The 23,280-nt window shown below is 47.0% G+C and overlaps 1 protein-coding gene across 1 annotated transcript in view; it reads right to left on the bottom strand.

The window, feature by feature from the left end:
- Nucleotides 1-20,329: 20,329 nt before the first annotated feature.
- lrrk1 (leucine-rich repeat kinase 1) overlaps nucleotides 20,330-23,280 on the bottom strand; it is a 231,468-nt gene continuing 228,517 nt past the window's right edge. Inside the window, exon 34 of the mRNA XM_038813623.1 lies at nucleotides 20,330-20,938. Coding sequence (XP_038669551.1) covers nucleotides 20,761-20,938 — 178 coding nt within the window. The 3' untranslated portion in view covers nucleotides 20,330-20,760. The remainder of the gene's footprint in view (nucleotides 20,939-23,280) is intronic.

Here is a 23,280-nt window from a genome sequence, read left to right as displayed (position 1 = left end):
TTGACAGATGTGAGTATGATACTGAAGGGGACAGGTGGTTATTGACAGATGTGAGTGTGATACTGAAGGGGACAGGTGGTTATTGACAGATGTGAGTGTGATACTGAAGGGGGACAGGTGATTATTGACAGATGTGGGTGTAATGCTGAAGGGGACAGGTGATTATTAGCTCACTGTGCTAAATCGCTGGCTTTTAAATCATACCAAGCAGGCCAGGTACACGGTTTGATTCCCGTACCAGCCTCCCCGGACAGGCGCCAAAATGTGGCGACTAGGGGCTTTTCACAGTAACTTCATTGAAGCCTACTCGTGACAATAAGCGATTTTCATTTCATGTGGGTGTGATACTGATGGGGACAGGTGATTATTGACAGATGTGAGTGTAATGCTGAAGGGGACAGGTGATTATTGACAGATGTGGGTGTGATACTGAAGGGGACAGGTGATTATTGACAGATGTGGGTGTGATACTGAAGGGGACAGGTGATTATTGACAGATGTGAGTGTAATGCTGAAGGGGACAGGTGATTATTGACAGATGTGGGTGTGATACTGAAGGGGACAGGTGATTATTGACAGATGTGAGTGTAATGCTGAAGGGGACAGGTGATTATTGACAGATGTGGGTGTGATACTGAAGGGGACAGGTGATTATTGACAGTTGTGAGTGTAATGCTGAAGGGGACAGGTGATTATTGACAGTTGTGAGTGTAATGCTGAAGGGGACAGATGATTATTGACAGATGTGAGTGTGATACTGAAGGGGACAGGTGATTATTGACAGATGTGAGTGTAATACTGAAGGGGACAGGTGGCTATTGACAGATGTGAGTGTAGTGCTGAAGGGGACAGGTGATTATTGACAGATGTGGGTGTGATACTGAAGGGGACAGGTGATTATTGACAGATGGGGTGTGATACTGAAGGAGACAGGTGATTATTGACAGATGTGGGTGTGATACTGAAGGGGACAGGTGATTATTGACAGATGTGCGTGTGATACTGAAGGGGACAGGTGATTGACAGATGTGGGTGTAATGCTGAAGGGGATAGGTGATTATTGACAGATGTGAGTGTGATACTGAAAGGGACAGATGATTATTGACAGATATGAGTGTAATGCTGAAGGGGACAGGTGATTATTGACAGATGTGAGTATGATACTGAAGGGGACAGGTGGTTATTGACAGATGTGAGTGTGATACTGAAGGGGACAGATGGTTATTGACAGATGTGAGTGTGATACTGAAGGGACAGGTGATTATTGACAGATGTGGGTGTGATATTGAAGGGGACAGGTGATTATTGACAGATATGAATGTAATGCTGATGGGGACAGGTGATTATTGACAGATGTGAGTGATACTGAAGGGGACAGGTGATTATTGACAGATGTGGGTGTGATACTGAAGTGGACAGGCGGTTATTGACAGATGTAGGTGTGATACTGAAGGGGACAGGTGATTATTGACAGATGTAGGTGTGATACTGAAGGGGACAGGTGATTATTGACAGATGTAGGTGTGATACTGAAGGGGACAGGTGATTATTGACAGATGTAGGTGTGATACTGAAGGGGACAGGTGGTTATTGACAGATGTGGGTGTGATACTGAAGGGGACAGGTGATTATTGACAGATGTGAGTGTAATGCTGAAGGGGACAGGTGATTATTGACAGATGTGGGTGTGATACTGAAGGGGACAGGTGATTATTGACAGGTGTGAGTGTAATGCTGAAGGGGACAGGTGATTATTGACAGATGTGAGTGTGATACTGAAGGGGACAGGTGATTATTGACAGATATGAGTGCGATACTGAAGGGGACAGGTGATTATTGACAGATGTGAGTGTGATACTGAAGGGGACAGGTGATTATTGACAGATGTGGGTGTGATACTGAAGGGGACAGGTGATTATTGACAGATGTGGGTGTGATACTGAAGGGGACAGGTGATTATTGACAGGTGTGAGTGCGATTCTGAAGGGGACAGGTGATTATTGACAGATGTGGGTGTGATACTGATGGGGACAGGTGATTATTGACAGATGTGGGTGTAATGCTGAAGGGGACAGGTGATTATTGGCAGATGTGGGTGAGATACTGAAGGGGACAGGTGATTATTGACAGATATGAGTGTAATACTGAAGGGAACAGGTGATTATTGACAGATGTGAGTGTAATGCTGAAGGGGACAGGTGATTATTGACAGATGTGGGTGTGATACTGAAGGGGACAGGTGATTATGACAGATGTGGGTGTGATACTGAAGGGGACAGGTGATTATTGACAGATGTGAGTGTAATGCTGAAGGGGACAGGTGATTATTGACAGTTGTGAGTGTAATGCTGAAGGGGACAGGTGATTATTGACAGATGTGAGTGATACTGAAGGGGACACGTGGTTATTGACAGATGTGGGTGTGATACTGAAGGGGACAGGTGATTATTGACAGATATGAATGTAATGCTGATGGGGACAGGTGATTATTGACAGATGTGAGTGATACTGAAGGGGACAGGTGATTATTGACAGATGTGGGTGTGATACTGAAGGGGACAGGCGGTTATTGACAGATGTGGGTGTGATACTGAAGGGGACAGGTGATTATTGACAGATGTAGGTGTGATACTGAAGGGGACAGGTGATTATTGACAGATGTAGGTGTGATACTGAAGGGGACAGGTGGTTATTGACAGATGTGGGTGTGATACTGAAGGGGACAGGTGATTATTGACAGATGTGAGTGTAATGCTGAAGGGGACAGGTGATTATTGACAGATGTGAGTGTGATACTGAAGGGGACAGGTGATTATTGACAGATGTGAGTGCGATACTGAAGGGGACAGGTGATTATTGACAGATGTGAGTGTGATACTGAAGGGGACAGGTGATTATTGACAGATGTGGGTGTGATACTGAAGGGGACAGGTGATTATTGACAGATGTGGGTGTGATACTGAAGGGGACAGGTGATTATTGACAGGTGTGAGTGCGATACTGAAGGGGACAGGTGATTATTGACAGATGTGGGTGTGATACTGATGGGGACAGGTGATTATTGACAGATGTGGGTGTAATGCTGAAGGGGACAGGTGATTATTGGCAGATGTGGGTGAGATACTGAAGGGGACAGGTGATTATTGACAGATATGAGTGTAATACTGAAGGGAACAGGTGATTATTGACAGATGTGAGTGTAATGCTGAAGGGGACAGGTGATTATTGACAGATGTGGGTGTGATACTGAAGGGGACAGGTGATTATGACAGATGTGGGTGTGATACTGAAGGGGACAGGTGATTATTGACAGATGTGAGTGTAATGCTGAAGGGGACAGGTGATTATTGACAGTTGTGAGTGTAATGCTGAAGGGGACAGGTGATTATTGACAGATGTGAGTGATACTGAAGGGGACACGTGGTTATTGACAGATGTGGGTGTGATATTGAAGGGGACAGGTGATTATTGACAGATATGAATGTAATGCTGATGGGGACAGGTGATTATTGACAGATGTGAGTGATACTGAAGGGGACAGGTGATTATTGACAGATGTGGGTGTGATACTGAAGTGGACAGGCGGTTATTGACAGATGTGGGTGTGATACTGAAGGGGACAGGTGATTATTGACAGATGTGGGTGTGATACTGAAGGGGACAGGTGATTATTGACAGATGTAGGTGTGATACTGAAGGGGACAGGTGGTTATTGACAGATGTGGGTGTGATACTGAAGGGGACAGGTGATTATTGACAGATGTGAGTGTAATGCTGAAGGGGACAGGTGATTATTGACAGATGTGAGTGTGATACTGAAGGGGACAGGTGATTATTGACAGATGTGGGTGTGATACTGAAGGGGACAGGTGATTATTGACAGGTGTGAGTGCGATACTGAAGGGGACAGGTGATTATTGACAGATGTGAGTGTGATACTGAAGGGGACAGGTGATTATTGACAGATATGAGTGTAATACTGAAGGGGACAGGTGATTATTGACAGATGTGAGTGTAATGCTGAAGGGGACAGGTGATTATTGACAGATATGAGTGTAATGCTGAAGGGGACAGGTGATTATTGACAGATGTGAGTATGATACTGAAGGGGACAGGTGGTTATTGACAGATGTGAGTGTGATACTGAAGGGGACAGGTGATTATTGACAGATGTGAGTGTGATACTGAAGGGGACAGATGATTATTGACAGATATGAGTGTAATGCTGAAGGGGACAGGTGATTATAGACAGATGTGAGTATGATACTGAAGGGGACAGGTGGTTATTGACAGATGTGAGTGTGATACTGAAGGGGACAGGTGGTTATTGACAGATGTGAGTGTGATACTGAAGGGGGACAGGTGATTATTGACAGATGTGGGTGTAATGCTGAAGGGGACAGGTGATTATTAGCTCACTGTGCTAAATCGCTGGCTTTTAAATCATACCAAGCAGGCCAGGTACACGGTTTGATTCCCGTACCAGCCTCCCCGGACAGGCGCCAAAATGTGGCGACTAGGGGCTTTTCACAGTAACTTCATTGAAGCCTACTCGTGACAATAAGCGATTTTCATTTCATGTGGGTGTGATACTGATGGGGACAGGTGATTATTGACAGTTGTGAGTGTAATGCTGAAGGGGACAGGTGATTATTGACAGATGTGGGTGTGATACTGAAGGGGACAGGTGATTATTGACAGATGTGGGTGTGATACTGAAGGGGACAGGTGATTATTGACAGATGTGAGTGTAATGCTGAAGGGGACAGGTGATTATTGACAGATGTGGGTGTGATACTGAAGGGGACAGGTGATTATTGACAGATGTGAGTGTAATGCTGAAGGGGACAGGTGATTATTGACAGATGTGGGTGTGATACTGAAGGGGACAGGTGATTATTGACAGTTGTGAGTGTAATGCTGAAGGGGACAGGTGATTATTGACAGTTGTGAGTGTAATGCTGAAGGGGACAGATGATTATTGACAGATGTGAGTGTAATACTGAAGGGGACAGGTGGCTATTGACAGATGTGAGTGTAGTGCTGAAGGGGACAGGTGATTATTGACAGATGTGGGTGTGATACTGAAGGGGACAGGTGATTATTGACAGATGGGGTGTGATACTGAAGGAGACAGGTGATTATTGACAGATGTGGGTGTGATACTGAAGGGGACAGGTGATTATTGACAGATGTGCGTGTGATACTGAAGGGGACAGGTGATTGACAGATGTGGGTGTAATGCTGAAGGGGATAGGTGATTATTGACAGATGTGCGTGTGATACTGAAGGGGACAGGTGATTGACAGATGTGGGTGTAATGCTGAAGGGGACAGGTGATTATTAAGAACAAAACAAAGAACAAAGAAAATTACAGCACAGGAACAGGCATTTCGGCCCTTCCAGCCTGCGCCGATCCAGATCCTTTATCTAAACCTGTTGCCTATTTTCCAAGGATCTACTTCCCTCTGTTCCCCGCCCGTTCATATATCTGTCCAGATGCATCTTAAATGATGCTATCGTACCCACCTCTACCACCTCCGCTGGCAAAGCATTCCAGGCACCCACCACCCTCTGAGTAAAAAACTTTCCACGCACATCTCCCTTAACTTTTCCCCTCTCACCTGTAATTGAAAATACAGAAAAATGAGTCATTTGAAACATGGAAATCTGGCGATATCTGGTCTGAGAGGATACAGGGAAAGATCCCACAAAAGGTTAATAGCAGCTGCAAAGAGCAGGATTACAAAATGCAAATTCTTTCTCACAAGCAGGTTTAGCAGACACACAGGTTTCATGTAATAAACTAAAACAATGCCTCACACCTTCATTGAATGTAACTATCTCAGGAAGCATCTGGAAACGCATGGATGAGAGTTTCAATTGAATTAAGTGACGAATGTTTAAAGCAGGCAGGTCTTTCAAGTCATAACCATGTTAAATTTTAGCATACAGCTAAAAGCAAAGCTTCACGCCTTAATTGAAATGAACTCTCTTAGTAAACAGCTGGAAAGGATGGATGATGCTCAGTCAAATTTGGTGTCAATTCTAAGTGTAAAATTCTACGAACATCAAGTCAATTAAAAGAAAATTGGAGACAACCTGTCTATGAGGAACATAATTTAAAGTCAAAATCAAAGGCAAAGTTATGAGCTGGGGACAATTGGAAAATTTAACGATTCGAAATCACAGAAATAAAAGTAACACCTATTGAAACCAAAGCATTTTTTAATCAGATCTGAGAGGTGACGTTATGCCCAAAATGAATAATTAGTTGTATTAAAATGTTTACATCAAAGATACTTTTTAACATGATCTGCTCCTCTACATCACGGACCCACAAAGCAGCATGGACGGAATCATCGCGCTCCTGAAAGAGTTTGGAGCCTTCTCGGGCTACAAACTCAACATGAGCAAAAGCAAGATCTTCCCAGTACACCAACCGGGAGGGGGGGGGGGGGGGGGGGGGGGGGCAGCACTAAAGGGGCTGCCGTTCAAACAAGCCCGAAATAAATTCCGCTACCTGGGGATCCAAATAGCCCATGACTGGAAAGGGATCCACAAATGGAACCTCACCAGCCTGGCGGAGGAAGTAAAAAAGGACCTGCAAAGATGGAACACACTCCCACTCTCCCTTGCGGGGAGAGTCCAGACGATCAAAATGAATGTATTGCCAAGGTTCCTCTTCCTGTTTAGATCCATTCCGATCTACATCCCCAAGGCCTTCTTCAAAGCGCTGGACAAACTTATCATGGCGTTCGTATGGGGGGGTAAAAATGCTAGGATCCCAAAGAAGGTCCTACAAAAAACAAAATCCAGGGGGGGGCTAGCCTTCCCGAATCTACAATTCTACCACTGGGCGGCAACAGCCGAGCGAGTAAGGGGATGGATCCAGGAGCCAGAAGCTGAGTGGGTGCGTGCAGAGGAGGCCTCCTGCATGGGGACCTCCCTCCGGGCCCTTGCCACGGCAGCACTCCCATCCCCACCCAAAAAACACTCCAGCAGCCCAGTGGTGACAGCCACCCTCCAATCCTGGAACCAACTGCGGCAGCAATTTGACCTGAACAAAATGTCGGACAAGGCTCCCATCTGCAACAACCATAGGTTCAAACCAGCACTGACTGACGCCACCTTCAAAAGGTGGAGGCAGGACGGGGGGACACTGACAGTCAGGGACCTATACAAGGACGATAGGATCGCAACACTGGACGAACTGACAGGGAAATTTCGGCTAGCTGGGGGAAATGAGCTACGGTACCTGCAGCTCAAAAACTTCCTACGAAAGGAGACAAGGACGTACCCACAACCGCCACGACAGACACTACTGGAAGACCTACTGGACGCAAGTATCCTAGAGAAAGGGAACTGTAGCGACATGTATGACCCACTGGTAGAAAGGGACGACACCGTACTGGACGCAACAAGAAGGAAATGGGAGGACGGCCTGGGGATGGAGATAGGGTGGGGACTCTGGAGCGAAGCACTGCATAGGGTCAACTCCACCTCCACGTGCGCAAGGCTCAGCCTGACGCAACTAAAAGTGGTACATAGAGCCCACTTAACGAGAAACCGTATGAGTAGGTTCTTCCCGGAGGTGGAGGACAGATGTGAACGGTGCCAAAGAGGCCCGGCCAACCACGCCCACATGTTCTGGTCTTGCCCCAGACTTGTGGAGTACTGGACAGCCTTCTTCGAGGCTATGTCCAAAGTGGTGGGGGTGAGGGTGGAGCCATGCCCGATAGTGGTGGTCTTCGGGGTTTCAGACCAGCCAGATCTATTCCTGGGGAGGAGGGCGGATGCCCTTGCCTTTGCCTCCCTGATCGCCCGCCGTAGAATCCTGTTTGGCTGGCGGTCAGCAGCACCGCCCAGAGCTGCAGACTGGCTATCCGACCTCTCGGAATCTCTCCAAATGGAGAAAATCAAATTCGCCATCCGCGGGTCGGACGACGGCTTCCACAGAACGTGGGAGCCATTCATGAAATTGTTCCGGGACCTGTTTGTGGCCAACGTACAAGATGAAGAATAGTCGGGTGGCCAAGAATCAGGGGAAATGGACGGGAATCGGGGGGGGGGGGGGGGGGGGGGGGGGCTACGGGTTCGTTATGGGGGTTTGATGGCTAGCTAAGGCCCAAAACCAAACTAAATAAATGCCAATAAACATGTGCCTCGGCCATATTGGGGAATGTAAAATATGTATGCCGGCTAAAGGGGGGAGGCCACAGTTATTATTACGAAGATGCTTACCTGTAAATATATATGTTAATTTTTGCGTGTTTTTTTTTCTCTCTCTCTAACAATTTGTAATTTGTTCAATATAAAACATGAAAACTGAATAAAAAACATTTATTAAAAAAAAGATACTTTTTAACTATCAAAGTGAAACAAGCTGAATTACAATAAAGTCGTTAAAACTTAATAACTCTTCGAAAGAGAATATAAACCGGAAGAAAGGGGACAGCCAGAAGAGCCAGCTCTCACAGCTCGGTACATGGGAAGGATAGGACACAGCAACCGAGTTCACCAGCAAATACAACTCAAGAAGACCAGATTTTAAAGAAGATTGATTGTCAAGGTGGGCCTGAAGTTCCCTTCAACCAACAGGAAGGATCCAGAAGCAAGATCTTTTTACCTTTCTGGTAAGAAAGTGTTTACAGCTTAAAAAAAAAATTATAATAATAAAATAACTTAAAAGTTTTAACCTGAAACAGTGGTTATTAGCCTACTTTACTTACTTAACAACGCAGGACCCAGGACATCGATGCTACTAAGGGGTAAGTAGGTAAAATTCTTCGGTGAAGGTATGGGTTATACCGGGGATAATTTGAAAATATAGTTTGGCCTGAATAGCACCCACCGAAGCCTGCATCGGAGTCAGGGAGTGAGAATCCCTGTTCACCATTTCGAATATCGACCCTTTTTTGGTACAGGGGGAATTCTAAGAATAGTGGTGAGTTTTAACTTCACACCTTGAAATCGTGACCCCTTGTAATTGACACCTCCACTCTTGGAAAAAGCTTGTTGCTATCCACCCTGTCCATACCTCTCATAATTTTGTAGACCTCAATCAGGTCTCCCCTCAACCTCCGTCTTTCCAATGAAAACAATCCTAATCTACTCAACCTTTCTTCATAGCTAGCACCCTCCATACCAGGCAACATCCTGGTGAACCTCCTCTGCACCCTCTCTAAAGCATCCACATCCTTCTGGTAATGTGGCGACCAGAACTGCACGCAGTATTCCAAATGTGGCCTAACCAAAGTCCGATACAACTGTAACATGACCTGCCGACCCTTGTACTCAATACCCCGTCCGATGAAGGCAAGCATGCTGTATGCCTTCTTGACCACTCTATTGACCTGCGTTGCCACCTTCAGTGTACAATGGACCTGAAGTCCCAGATCTCTCTGTACATCAATTTTCCCCAGGACTCTTCCATTGACCATATAGTCTGCTCTTGAGTTAGATCTTCCAATATGCATCACCTCGCATTTGCCTGGATTGAACTCCATCTGCCATTTCTCTGCCCAACTCTCCAATCTATCTATATTTTGCTGTATTCTCTGACAGTCCGCCTCGCTATCTGCAACTCCACCAATCTTAGTATCATCTGCAAACTTGCTCATCAGACCACTTATACCTTCGTCCAGATCATTTATGTATATCATAAACAACAGTGGTCCGAGGACAGATGTGGGTGTGATACTGAAGGGGACAGGTGATTATTGACAGATGTGGGTGTGATACTGAAGGGGACAGGTGATTATGACAGATGTGAGTGTGATACTGAAGGGGACAGGTGATCATTGACAGATGTAAGTGTAATGCTGAAGGGGACAGGTGATTATGACAGATGTGGGTGTGATACTGAAGGGGACAGGTGATTATGACAGATGTGAGTGTGATACTGAAGGGAACAGGTGATTATTAACAGATGTGGGTGTGATACTGAAGGGGACAGGTGATTATTGACAGATGTGGGTGTGATACTGAAGGGGACAGGTGATTATTGACAGATGTGGGTGTAATGCTGAAGGGGACAGGTGATTATTGACAGATATGGGTGTGATACTGAAGGGGGACAGGTGATTATTGACAGATGTAAGTGTAATGCTGAAGGGGACAGGTGGCTATGACAGATGTGAGTGTAATGCTGAAGGGGACAGGTGATTATTGACAGATGTGGGTGTGATACTGAAGGGGACAGGTGATTATTGACAGATGTGAGTGTAATGCTGAAGGGGACAGGTGATTATTGACAGATGTGAGTGTAATGCTGAAGGGGACAGGTGATTATTGACAGATGTGAGTGTGATACTGAAGGGGACAGGTGATTATTGACAGACGTGAGTGTAATTCTGATGGGGACAGGTGATTATTGACAGATGTGGGTGTGATACTGAAGGGACAGGTGATTATTGACAGATATGAGTGCGATACTGAAGGGGACAGGTGATTATTGACAGATGTGAGTGTAATGCTGAAGGGGACAGGTGATTATTGACAGATGTGGGTGTGATACTGAAGGGGACAGGTGATTATTGACAGATGTGAGTGTAATGCTGAAGGGGACAGGTGATTATTGACAGATGTGGGTGTGATACTGAAGGGGACAGGTGATTATTGACAGATATGAGTGCGATACTGAAGGGGACAGGTGATTATTGACAGATGTGAGTGTAATGCTGAAGGGGACAGGTGATTATTGACAGATGTGGGTGTGATACTGAAGGGGACAGGTGATTATTGACAGATGTGAGTGTAATACTGAAGGGGACAGGTGATTATTGACAGACGTGAGTGTAATGCTGAAGGGGACAGGTGGCTATGACAGATGTGAGTGTAATGCTGAAGGGGACAGGTGATTATTGACAGATGTGGGTGTGATACTGAAGGGGACAGGTGATTATTGACAGATGTGAGTGTAATACTGAAGGGGACAGGTGATTATTGACAGACGTGAGTGTAATGCTGAAGGGGACAGGTGGCTATGACAGATGTGAGTGTAATGCTGAAGGGGACAGGTGATTATTGACAGATGTGGGTGTGATACTGAAGGGGACAGGTGATTATTGACAGATGTGAGTGTAATACTGAAGGGGACAGGTGATTATTGACAGACGTGAGTGTAATGCTGAAGGGGACAGGTGGCTATGACAGATGTGAGTGTAATGCTGAAGGGGACAGGTGATTATTGACAGATGTGGGTGTGATACTGAAGGGGACAGGTGATTATTGACAGATGTGAGTGTAATGCTGAAGGGGACAGGTGATTATTGACAGATGTGGGTGTGATACTGAAGGAGACAGGTGATTATTGACAGAGGTGAGTGTGATACTGAAGTGACAGGTGATTACTGACAGATGTGGGTGTGATATTGAAGGGGACAGGTGATTATTGACAGATGTGAGTGTAATGCTGAAGGGGACAGGTGATTACTGACAGATGTGAGTGTGATACTGAAGTGACAGGTGATTATTGACAGTTGTGAGTGTAATGCTGAAGGGGACAGGTGATTATTGACAGATGTGAGTGTAGTGCTGATGGGGACAGGTGATTATTGACAGAGGTGAGTGTAATGCTGAAGGGGACAGGTGATTATTGACAGATGTGAGTGTAATGCTGAAGGGGACAGGTGATCATTGACAGATGAGTGTAACATTGAAGGGGTCAGGTGATTAGTAAACAAAAAGGAAGCTCCACCACAGATGGCCGGAGGGGTTGGCGGGGGGGGGGGGGGGGGGGGGGGGGGGAGCAGTTGTCCCCTTACAAACCTATTACCAGTTATGATCTCTAATAAAGTTATTGGCCTCCTCTGGGGTTTCAAAATTATACTCCCGGCCTTCAAATGTCACTCAGAGTTCCGCCAGGTACAGCACCCCAAACTTGATCTGCTGCCGATAAAGAGCCGTCTTGGTCCTTTTAAACCCACCGCGTCTTTTCGCCAGTTCCACTCCAATGTCCTGGTGAGCAACCCAGCTCACTCCCAACAAACTGGGGCCCGTGCTCTGGCACCGCACTGAAAGCTCATCGGGAAGAAGCTGCTTTGCAGACGAGCCTGTGACCAGCCTCTGATTCCTATGGACGGAATAGTGGCACAGTGATTAGCACTGCTTCCTCACAACACCTAGGGTTTGATTTCGGCCTGGGGTGACTGTGTGGAGTCTGCACGTTCTCCCCGTGTCTGCGTGAGTTTCCTACGGGTGCTCCGGTTCCCTCCATAGTCCAAAGATGTGCAGGTTAGGTGGGGTTACAGGGTTACCAGCATAGGGCAGGGCAGTTGGCCTAGGTAGGGTACACTTTTAGAAGATCGGTGCAGACTCGATGGGCTGAATGGTCTCCTTCTACACCGTATGGTTTCTTACCACTTATTTCCTGCCTGGGGATAATGGATAAAATCAGTCCCAGTGAGTGAAGAGACAATTCAGACCCAAGTCCACATTGCCATTCAAAATACTCTTGAAATTTGATGCATGACAATCAGAATTCTGAATATTGTTTTTCTCATGTTCAAACAATAGCTGGCTCCAATCAGGTTCTTTACTGGATGGTAACGTGCTGCCAAGCTATAAAAGAGTTCTAGTACATTCAGTATGCCACAGTGTTGTGGAATCATTAAATACATCACTGACGGCACTGTTTTCAAATGTTGGATCTCTGGGGAGAAATCGCAGGAGTTGTTGAGTTTGTGGTGTAACAACTGAAATATAAAGCAAACCATGAAGCCAGAAATGACGCAGGAGAATAGGAATAATGAAAAAAACAACAGGGAAATTAAACCCACAAAACAGCAGCAATCATTTTAATAATTCCAGCTTGAATAAGTGTGGAAGGTAATGTAGCTGATTGGCGTCAATCTTTGGTTCCTCTGTAAAATTGGCACGTTGTCAGATTGAGTCAGTGTCTCAACTCTCTGATCAAATTTTACAGACTGAACATTGCTTGACTGCCTCAGTTTTGTTATACACACACACGTTTTCAATGTTTGCTTGATGTCTTACTCTTGTTGTAAAAATGCTACTTGCTCATGGGACAGCAGAGAATGGTCGCTACCTCACCACAGACTTTCAGAGTGTTTGTCACACTCATCAACTGGAGATTGATCTGACAATTCACGTTGAGCAGGGTGATGGGCAGAGTGACTACAATAATGGGCTCATCCTTTAAAACCAACCTTGTGCGGAGTCCACACGTTCTCCCTGTGTCTGCGTGGGTTTCCTCCGGGTGCTCCGGTTTCCTCCCACAAGTCCCGAAAGATGTGCTGATAGGTGAATTGGACATTCTGAATTCTCCCTCTGTGTACCCGAGCAGGCGCCGGAATGTGGCGACTAGTGGATTTTCACAGTAACTTCATTGCAGTGTCAATGTAAGCCTACTTGTGACAATAATAGAGATTATTATTATTATTCCAGTTTCCTCCATCACAAATTAGGTGCAGCTTTGAAACTCCCATCGGTTTTAGTGATCTCACCGTCCAAATCCATGATATTTACTGACTCTTGGCTTTTTCTCATCTGAAATATTGAAAACAACCGGAGTTGAGCAGAATAAATTACTGGAGACAATTGAAACCAAACTGCCGTAGCAACCCCAAAGCAAATTCAAATCAGGCCACCAGAGTGATCTAAACCAAAAATAAATTATTGAAACCAGACCATTAATACAGACTAAACTACCAGGGATGGTTCAGTTTAAATAGCCAATGTAGCTACCTCACTCCCATCATCTCAAATCACAAAGATGATCATCTCCAGTCTCCCACCACACACATCCCTCCTCAACCCCCTCTCCTTCTGTGTCCTACCCTGGAGAAACCTCTCTCCAGACTCATTTACAATGGCATTTCCAAAACCCCAACAATCGAACCTGTGTCCCTCTGGTTCAACACGACGTTCATGAAACTACCAATCTGATCACACCCTCATCGCCACCTTTAATGCTTTCGCTCCCCCCCCCCCCCCCCCTCCCTCCCCCACACTACTAAACCCCTTGGGGAGGAATTCTAATGCTGACAAAGGGCAGGTTAGGATAAACTGGGAGGGCATAATCTGAATCCTGCCCCCAACCCTCCAACCTCAGTTTTAACAAAAGATGCGTGGGGTTGACCAACCCACACCCAGGAGCCCGGGTGGCACTTTAAATACTTCATGAGGTTGCATGCCTTAATTTAGTCACCATTTGCAACTGGGTGAGCAGTTTCCCCAGGCTTGGGGAACCCAGTAGCTAAACTGAGATAAGAGTCTGCTGGATCAAGGGGTGGGTGCCTTTCCAGCCCCCTGCTACAGCCAACATGCCTGCCTGTCAATCTCCCCCGATTGGAGATCATTCCAATTCTCCCCTTGATCTGCCGTCCCCAATCCTCACCTTCGATCCTATAGGCCTGTGATATCAAAGAGCCAGCTGGAGATTGAAGCTACCTGGTTCTAGCTCTCCCCTCGCCTTCTCCCTGTGTGACTAGAAGCCTGCTAATCAGGCTCCCTCTCCATCTGGCTCTGAGGGGGACAGGAAAGTGAAAACACCCCTTATTTTCTGTCTGTCTCTCTGGTCGTTGGCCCCATCTCTGCTCCTTTAAGAACAAGGATCGCAGACTTGAACATTTGTGGTGTCAAATGAGACTGTCACCAAATGTGACTGGATCACATAAAGAAATCATAGAATCTACAGTGCAGAAGGAGGTCATTCAGCCCATCAAGTCTGCACGGCCCTTGAAGAGCAGCCTACTTTTAAAACAAAATGGATTTTATTACAAACACGAATCAAAGCAGGTTACAGCAAATAAATACCCCGGCAAACATACTTCCCAACAATCATCTATATTGTCTGTACAGATTTTTCCCCTTTTGCATCCTCCCCCCCCCCCCCCCCCCCCTCCCCCAACAACGAACAGCTCCTCAAACACGGCCACAAACATCCCCCATCTTTTCTCAAACCCCCCCTGCTGAGCCCCTTAACTCATACTTTATCTTCTCCAACTGCAGGAAGTCATACAGGTCACCCAACCAAGCCGCTACCCAGGGTGGCGATGTCGATAGCCACTCCAGCAAACTTTGCCACCGTGCAATCAGAGAGGCAAAGGCCACATCGGCCTTCCTCCTCTCCATGAGTTCCTCTGATATCTGCCTTCTGTGAGACCCCAAATATCGCCACCAAGGGGTCCAGGTCCACCTCCTCCTCCACTATCCTGGCTAAAACTGCGAACACACCCGCCCAGAACCTTCCCAATTTTTCACAACCCCAAAACATATGCGTGTGATTCGCTGGCCCCCACCCACACCTCTCAGACTCATCTGCTACCCCCTGGAATAATCCACTCATTCTCGCTCGAGTCATATGCACCCTGTGCACCACCTTAAACTGTATCAGGCTCATCCTTGTACAATAGGAGGTCATGTTTACCCTTCGCAGTGCCTCACTCCATACTTCCCAATTGATCTCCGCTCCCAAATCAGCTTTCCATTTCTCCTTGATCTTCATCACCCGCTCACCTCCCTGCTCCCCCAGCCACTTGTACATATCCCCAATTCTTCCCTCCCCTTCCACATCGGAAGCAGCAGTCACTCCAGCAGGGTGTAACCCGGCAACTGAGGGAACGCCCTCCAGACCTTTCACGCAAAGTCCCTAATCTGTAGATACCTGACCTCACTACCCCTCGGCAGCTCTACTCTCTTCCTTAGCTCCTCCAAACTGGCGAATCTTTCCTCCAAATACAAATCTCTCATCTTGACCAGCCCCACTTCCCTCCGCCTCCTGCATACATTCCCCCCCCCCCCCCCCCCCCCCCCCCCCCCCCCCCCCCCGGCTCAAACCCATGATTCTCGCACAGATGCGTTAACATCGACAAAGAGGACCCTACTTAAGCCCACACCTCTACCCTATCCCCGTAACCCCACCTAACCTTTTGTTGGACACCAAAGGGCAATTTATCATGGCCAATCCACCTAACCTGCACATCATTTGACTGGGGGAGGAAACCGGAGAACCCGGAGGAAACCCACGCGGACACGGGGAGAACGGGCAGATTCCGCACAGTCTGCCCAAGCGGGAATCAAACCCAGGTCCCTGGCACTGTGAAGCAACAGTGTTACCCACTGTGCTACTGTGCCGCACGGTGCTTCCTCTCTTCTATCAAAACTACTCACTATTCTAATCTCATCCTGCAGTACAAAGGCCTCCCTTAACCACAACCAATCATCTCTGTAAGTTCTTCTCCTCTCCGTTTTGCATTTGAACCTCTAAGTACAACTTTGAGAAACATAAGGACTGATATTACAAAGACTGAGATCACCTGTTCAGCTCTTTTTGTTGCCTGACTCCAAGTGAAGAAGTCAAGATTTCCCACTGTAAAACCCTGAATTCACATCTCCCTCCGGTTTCTCTACAATCTCTCCTCGTGCCCTCTCTGTGCTCTGCTTTTCAATGAGACCAATGCAGCACATCCACAGCACTGATCATCCGGAGGACTAACCTTTTGACAGGACAGCACTCCCTCAGTATTGGCTCTCTGATAGTGCAGCACTCCCTCAGTACTGACCCTCTGACAGTGCAGCACTCCCTCAGTATTGGCTTTCTGATAGTGCAGCACTCCCTCAGTACTGACTCTCCGACAATGCAACACTCCCTCAGTACTGACCCTCTGACAGTGCAGCGCTCCCTCAGTACTGACCCTCTGACAATGCAGCACTCCCTCAGTACTGACCCTCCGACAATGCAACACTCCCTCAGTACTGGTGCTCTGATGGTGCAGCACTCCCTCAGTACTGACCCTCTGATGGTGCAGCAATCCCTCAGTACTGACCCTCTGACAGTGCAGCATTCCCTCAGTGCTGACCATCCAACAATGCAGCACTCCCTCAGTGCTGACCCTCTGACAGTGTAGCACTCCCTCAGTGCTGACAGCCCGACAATGCAGCACTCCCTCAGTACTGACCTTCTGACAGTGGAACGCTCCATCAATACTGACCTTCTGACAGTGGAGCACTCCGTCAGTACAGATTCTTCGATAATCAGCCATCCTGAGTACTGAACCTCCAACAGTGTAGCACTCCCTCAATGCTGACGTTCTGACTGTGCAACCTCCCTAAGTACTGACCCTTTGACTGTAACCTCCCTCAGTACTGACCCTCCAACAGTGCAGCACTCCCTCAGTGTTGACCCTCTGACTAGAGCAACCTCCCCCAGTACTGACCCGTTAATAATGCAACCGTCTCTCTGTACTGACCCTCGAACAGTGCAGCACTCCCCTGCAAATGTTAGTTGCAACTTGGACATGGCGTGTGAAGTTTGCCGATTACTGAGAGATGATAGCAGAAGTAAATGGCAGTTAGTGAGACCTGCAGCATAAGCAGAGAAAACAAGCTAATTTTATAATTAATTCTGTGGAATGTGGGTAGAGCATAATCTCCATTTGAATTTTGTTCGGAAACAGAAACTGGAAGATTACCTAGTTTGAAGCTAGTGAAAAAAATCTACAGTGGTCCTCACGGAGACAAGAGGTAAGAAAGAAATCTGCAGATTAGCTGGGAAGCATCGAGAAGACAACCAGAACATGGGACTGAGGTATTGTTACAATACACTGGGTGAGTACGCAGTCAATTCCAGTCCCACAGGCCCCGGAGCCCCAACATAAGTGATTTAACCAATAATTTGTATAAAGTTGTTGAGATCTTTCGCCTTGATTGCTCCAGCGACTTGCAGGCACCAGACTTGTAAGTGAAACACAAAAAAACTTTATTCATAACAAGAAAAGAGTTAAATATGTAATGGTGATAATAGAACAGCAGTCTGCTAATAAAATTAATCCCCCTTTCACCGTACCACCCTGTACTCACACAAGACAGACACACAGTGGGGAAGGAAAGGATCAAAATAACAGGGATTAAAATGGGAATGAGAGGTGAGCATCTTCACTGCTGAGGTTGTAGTCTTTGTCGTTGGCTATCTCCTCCGAACATGGAGTGTTGAAACCAGCAGCTGGTTTGGCTGTTCTGGCTGTAACCTTCAGGCTGCAGGATCCCCTCCAGGAACACTTTAACTTGTGTTGACCTGAGCCCGCCCATGGAAGATGTAGTTCAGGTCTGTTAGATGCTTATTTGTTGTCAGCTTCAGCAGATTGACCAACAGTTTGTCTCAGTTAAACAGAGTATCAGAGCAGCAACTTTCACGAGGCCTCAGAGTGATCTGGTCACCTTCCAGGGAGAGGAATCCGGAAGCCCACCCCTACACTCCACCCCTCTCCCAGCTCTGTCTTCAGGCTTTAAATACTCATCAGCTGTTTTGTTAACTTGGAGTGAGAGAGAGATTCTGCTCAGCTGCTGAGCTCAGAGAAAAACCTGAAGCCAAACAGTGTCCCACAGCAAGGTGCCTTCTGGACCAATCCGTATCGAGGATTTGCCAAGTTCTGGGATTTCCATGGAGCCAATTGGCTGCTGGCCACGTCCATCAAAAGGTGACATCACTGAACCTTGTCAAATAGCACAGTTTAGCGGGGGTTCTTGGACCAGTCCAAATAGTGCATAGCAGGGTTTATTCTTGTTTACAATTAAAGACTGGGACACTGCAGAAGCCAGCAGAACAGAGAATAAGGGAATTACACAAGGAAAGCAAGGTTTAAACAGGGAAAGCAAGGTTTAAACATGAGGATCCTTACAGTATCCATAATCAAGAGGTATTAAATAAAGAATATTGTTTCGAAGAATAATTGGAATTGAGATGAACTAAAGTAAATTCCAGAGGACTGTGGCATACATTTGGGTGGTCCCCATAGAAGTAAGTAACTTTAAGATTTATCTGACTTATCAGGAAAATCTTGGAGGAAGTAATGAGTAAAAATAATGGGCTTGATTCTCTGGTTCCCCAGCCACATGTTTTTCAGCGGCGCGCTGTTTGCTGGCTGTGGAATTCTTCTTTCCCGCCACTTGTCAATAGGATTTCCCATTGAAGCCACCCCACACCGCCGGGAAACCCGAAGGCGGGGGTGCACTGCCAGGAGGAAAAGTGAATCCCAATGGCCGCAGAATTCCGGCCAATATACATAATTACAACTTATAGTGTACAAACTGCTTGTTTTGTTTAATTCTTTTAAAAGAATAAAGTTTGTGTTTTGTTTAATAATGTGAAATCCAGGGCAGCACAGTGGTGCAGTGGTTGGCACTGCAGCCTCACGGCGCAGAGGACCCAGGTTCGATACCGGCATTGGGTCACTGCCTGTATGTAGTTTGCACATTCTCCTGTGCCAGCTTTAGTCTCACCCCTACAACCCAAAGATGGGCAGGGTAGGTGAATTGGCCACGCTAAATAGCCCCTTAATTGGAAAAAAGAATTGGGTATCTAAATTTATTTAAAAAAAAGTGAAATCCTGTGGTGTAGTTATTTTGGTTAAATCACTGGGTGCATGTCTACTGGGCACGATACCTAGATTGGCCTCAACAAGTCCAATTCACTATCCCCAGCTGAGATAGTTCACTGTGCACCCACCAAATAAGAACATAAGAACTAGGAGCAGGATTAGGCCCCTTGAGCCTGCTCCGCCATTCAATGAGATCATGGCTGATCTTTTTTGGACTCAGCTCCACTTTCCAGCCCGAACACCATAACCTTTAATCCCTTTATTCTTCAAAAAACTATCTATCTTTATCTTAAAAACATTTAATGAAGGAGCCTCAACTGTTTTACTGGGCAAGGAATTCCATAGATTCACAACACTTTGGGTGAAGAAATTCCTCCTAAGCTCAGTCCTAAATCTACTTCTCCTTATTTTCAGGCTATGCCCCCTAGTTCTGCTTTCACCCGCCAGTGAAATACCCAAAGATACTCAAATACCCAAAGAAATACCCAGTCCAAAGATGTGCAGGTTAGGTGGATTGGCCATGATAAATTGCCCTTAGTGTCCAAAATTGCCCTGAGTGTTGGGTGGGGTTACTGGGTTATGGGGATAGGGTGGAGGTGTTAACCTTGGGTAGGGTGCTCTTTCCAGGAGCCGGTGCAGACTCGATGGGCCGAATGGCCTCCTTCTGCACTGTAAATTCTATGTTCTATGTTCAAAGCGGCCCCAAATGTTGCTGTTTTATTGGCATCCAGGGAATTTTCCAATTTCATATCCAATGTCTATCAAATATCTGCCATGTATATCTGCCATGCAAGGACACTGGTCCTCGAAATCAACCCTGGGTCACCTGTACCTAAATGTTTCTTTGCTTAACGTGAGATGATTGACCTGCAGTGAAAGAGAAAACAAGAGATTTGACCCAAGAGGAATGTATGGCCCAATGCTATACCTCACATGATTTCTGAAAGTGGCAACTGATTCTCGGACAGATTCAGATCTTTTTCTCATTTACAATTTACAATTTGATTCTCACATTTATTGCACAATAATTACATTCTTCCCATTTAAACTCTTTACAGAAATCAGATCTGGGTTTACAGTCCCTGCAGAGAGAAACAGTTGACTGTAAATGGGAGTAACCAACAGGAGTGCTGACTGAGATTCCAATCTCTTACAGATTCAGGATTCTACGAAAGAGCAGCTACAATGCTTTCCACCCATTTGCCCAGTCTGATCTCAGCAGCCGCCCTCAATGTTTTGTACCGAGGCTCGTGCTTTCAGGGGCCCAAGTTCACGGAGAAAATCAGAGAGGAGTATTTTTTTCATCTAGTCGATTTTGCGGCCTCCATGGTTTCCACATGGACAGAATCATTGTCAATTCCAGAGCCCTCCTCCTCCGCCCTCCAACATATTCAGAGGGGGGATTAGATTCGCTGGGCTACCTCCGTCTGTGCATGCTGACTTCCATTCTCGCCAACTTCTCATACGACTGATAGAAGAGCTCGAAATCCCTGGATCCCCAAGCCCTCCAAACGTACAGGCTCCAATCCCTAGCCTCATCCTGAAAACAGCAGACGACCGTGTCCTTCGTCACAACAGCAGCTTGGATGAGTTTGCTGTAAGGGGGGGGAGGAAGGGGAGGTGGAGTCAGACAGGATAGTGTTAGTTATAAAGTCTCTTATCAGAGCTTCTAGCTAAATACAAATTACAATGCTGACAAACAAGACTGATCAGAAAAATGAGTGCCCTTAATACCCAAGTGCAAGTGACAGCTGGGCTCCAAAATTAGCTCAGTAAGCTTTGTCCACAGGTATTGATTATTCATATTAATGATTTGGATAAGAATTTAGGAGACCTGGGGCGGGATTCTCCCCTACCCGGCGGGGCAGGAGGGTCCTGGCGTAGCAGAGTGGCGCCAACCACTCCGGCGTCAGGCCTCCCCAAAGGTGCGGAATTCTCCGCACCTTTAGGGGCCAAGCCCTCACATTGAGGGGCTAGGCCCGCGCCAGAGTGGTTGGCACCACACCGACTGGCGCCCCAACCGGCTCCAGCACCGGTCAAAAGGTCTTCGCCAGTTCGCGCATGCGCCGGTGCGTCAGCGGTAGGGAGATTCTCTTCCGCCTCCGCCATGGTGGAGACTGTGGCGGCGGCAGAAGAAAAAGAGTACCCCACAGCACTGGCCCGCCCGCCGATCGGTGGTCCCTGATCGTGGGCCTGGCCACCGTGGGGGCACCCCCGGGGTCCGATCGCCCCACGCCCTCCCCAGGACCCCGGGGGCCCGCTCGCGCCGCCGATTCCGCCGCCACCAGAGGTGGTTCAAACCATGGCGGCGGGAGAGGCCTCCCAGCGGCGGGACTCCGGCCCATGGCGGGCCGGAGAATTGCCGCAGGGGCCTCGCCGATCGGCGGCGCGTGATTCCCGACCCCGCCAATTCCCAGGTGGCAGAGAATTCCGGTCACGGCGGGGGCAGGATTTACTCCGGCCCCGGGCGATTCTCCGACCCTGCGGGGGATCGGAGAATTTTGCCCACGGTTAGTAAGTTTGCAGATGACACCAAGATTGGTGGCGTAGTGGACAGTGAAGAAGCTTATCTAGGATTGCAACGGGATCTTGATCAAATGGGCCAGTGGGCCGATGAATGGCAGAGGGAGTTTAATTTGGATAAATGTGAGGCGATGCATTCTGGTAGCTCAAATCAGGGCAGGACCCACCATGTTAATGGTAGGGTGTTGGGGAGAGTTATAGAACAAAGAGATCTGGGGATATAGGTTCATAGCTCCTTGAAAGTGTAGTCACAGGTGGTGAAGAAGGCATTCAGCATGCTTGATTTATTTGGTCACAACATTGAATAGGTGTTGGGAATGGTTTGAGTTAGAAGGAGAGGCTGAGTAGACTGGGGCTTCTTTCCCTGGAGCGTAGGACGTTAGGGGCGATCCTATAGAGGTCTATAAACTAATGTGGGGCATAGATAGCATAGATAGGCAACATATTTTCCCAAAGGTAGGGGAGTCTAAAACTAGAGGGCATAGGTTTAAGGTGAGAGGGGAGAGATACAAAAGGGCCCAGAGGGGTAAGTGTTTCACATAGAGGGTGGTGAGTGTCTGGAACGAGCTGCCAGAGGCAGTAGTAGAGGTGGGTACAATTTTGTCTTTTAAAAAGCATTTAGACAGTTATATGGGAAAGATGGGTATAGAGGGATATGGGCCAAATGCGGGCAATTGGGACTATCTTAGTGGTAAAAACTGGGTGGCATGGACAAGTTGGGCCCCAAGGGCCTGTTTTCACGCTATAAACCTCTATGACTATAACAGGAAGCAAAGGCTCATGGAAGTGGCTGTTTCCAGTGGGGTTTCCACAGGGCTCAGTACTGGAACCCTTGATTTTTGTGGTATGTAGCAACAATTTAGATTCTCAGCTGCTGGGAGCAATGATTAAGAGGTTTGCAGATGATAGGAAAATGACCTAAGTGCATGATTTCGAGAGGAAAGGTGCAGGTGGCCCAGTTGATATCAATGGTCAGAAAAAGGACAAATGGAATTCAATCTGGAGAAGTGTGAGCTAATGCATTCGGGGAGGATAAACAAGGCAAAGGAATAGACAATAAATGGTAAGATAAAGATAGGGGTCGTGGAACAGAAGGATCTTGCAGTGAATTTCCCAGAAGGTAGCTGGCCAGGTAGATAAGGTGATTAAGGCACTCAGGATACGTCCCTGTATTAGCCAAGACACAGAAGAAAAGAGTGGAAAGTTTATTTGAGAAATATATAAAAGTTGAGCCAGGGCACACCTTGTGTACTGTGCACAGTTCTGGTCACTGCCTTACAGGAAGAATGTAATTTCACTAGAGGGTTTCAAAGGGGATTGATGAATGGAGAATTTTAGTTATGAACAAACAAACAAGAAAAAGGACTAAGCCACTCAGCCCCTTGAGCCTGCTCCATCATGACATAGAATCCCG

Source organism: Scyliorhinus canicula, chromosome 12 (genome assembly GCF_902713615.1).
Source record: "Scyliorhinus canicula chromosome 12, sScyCan1.1, whole genome shotgun sequence".
NCBI classification, from domain to species: Eukaryota; Metazoa; Chordata; class Chondrichthyes; order Carcharhiniformes; family Scyliorhinidae; genus Scyliorhinus; species Scyliorhinus canicula.
Note: the sequence above shows the minus strand (reverse complement) of the source record. Positions and strands in the feature narration are given on the sequence as shown.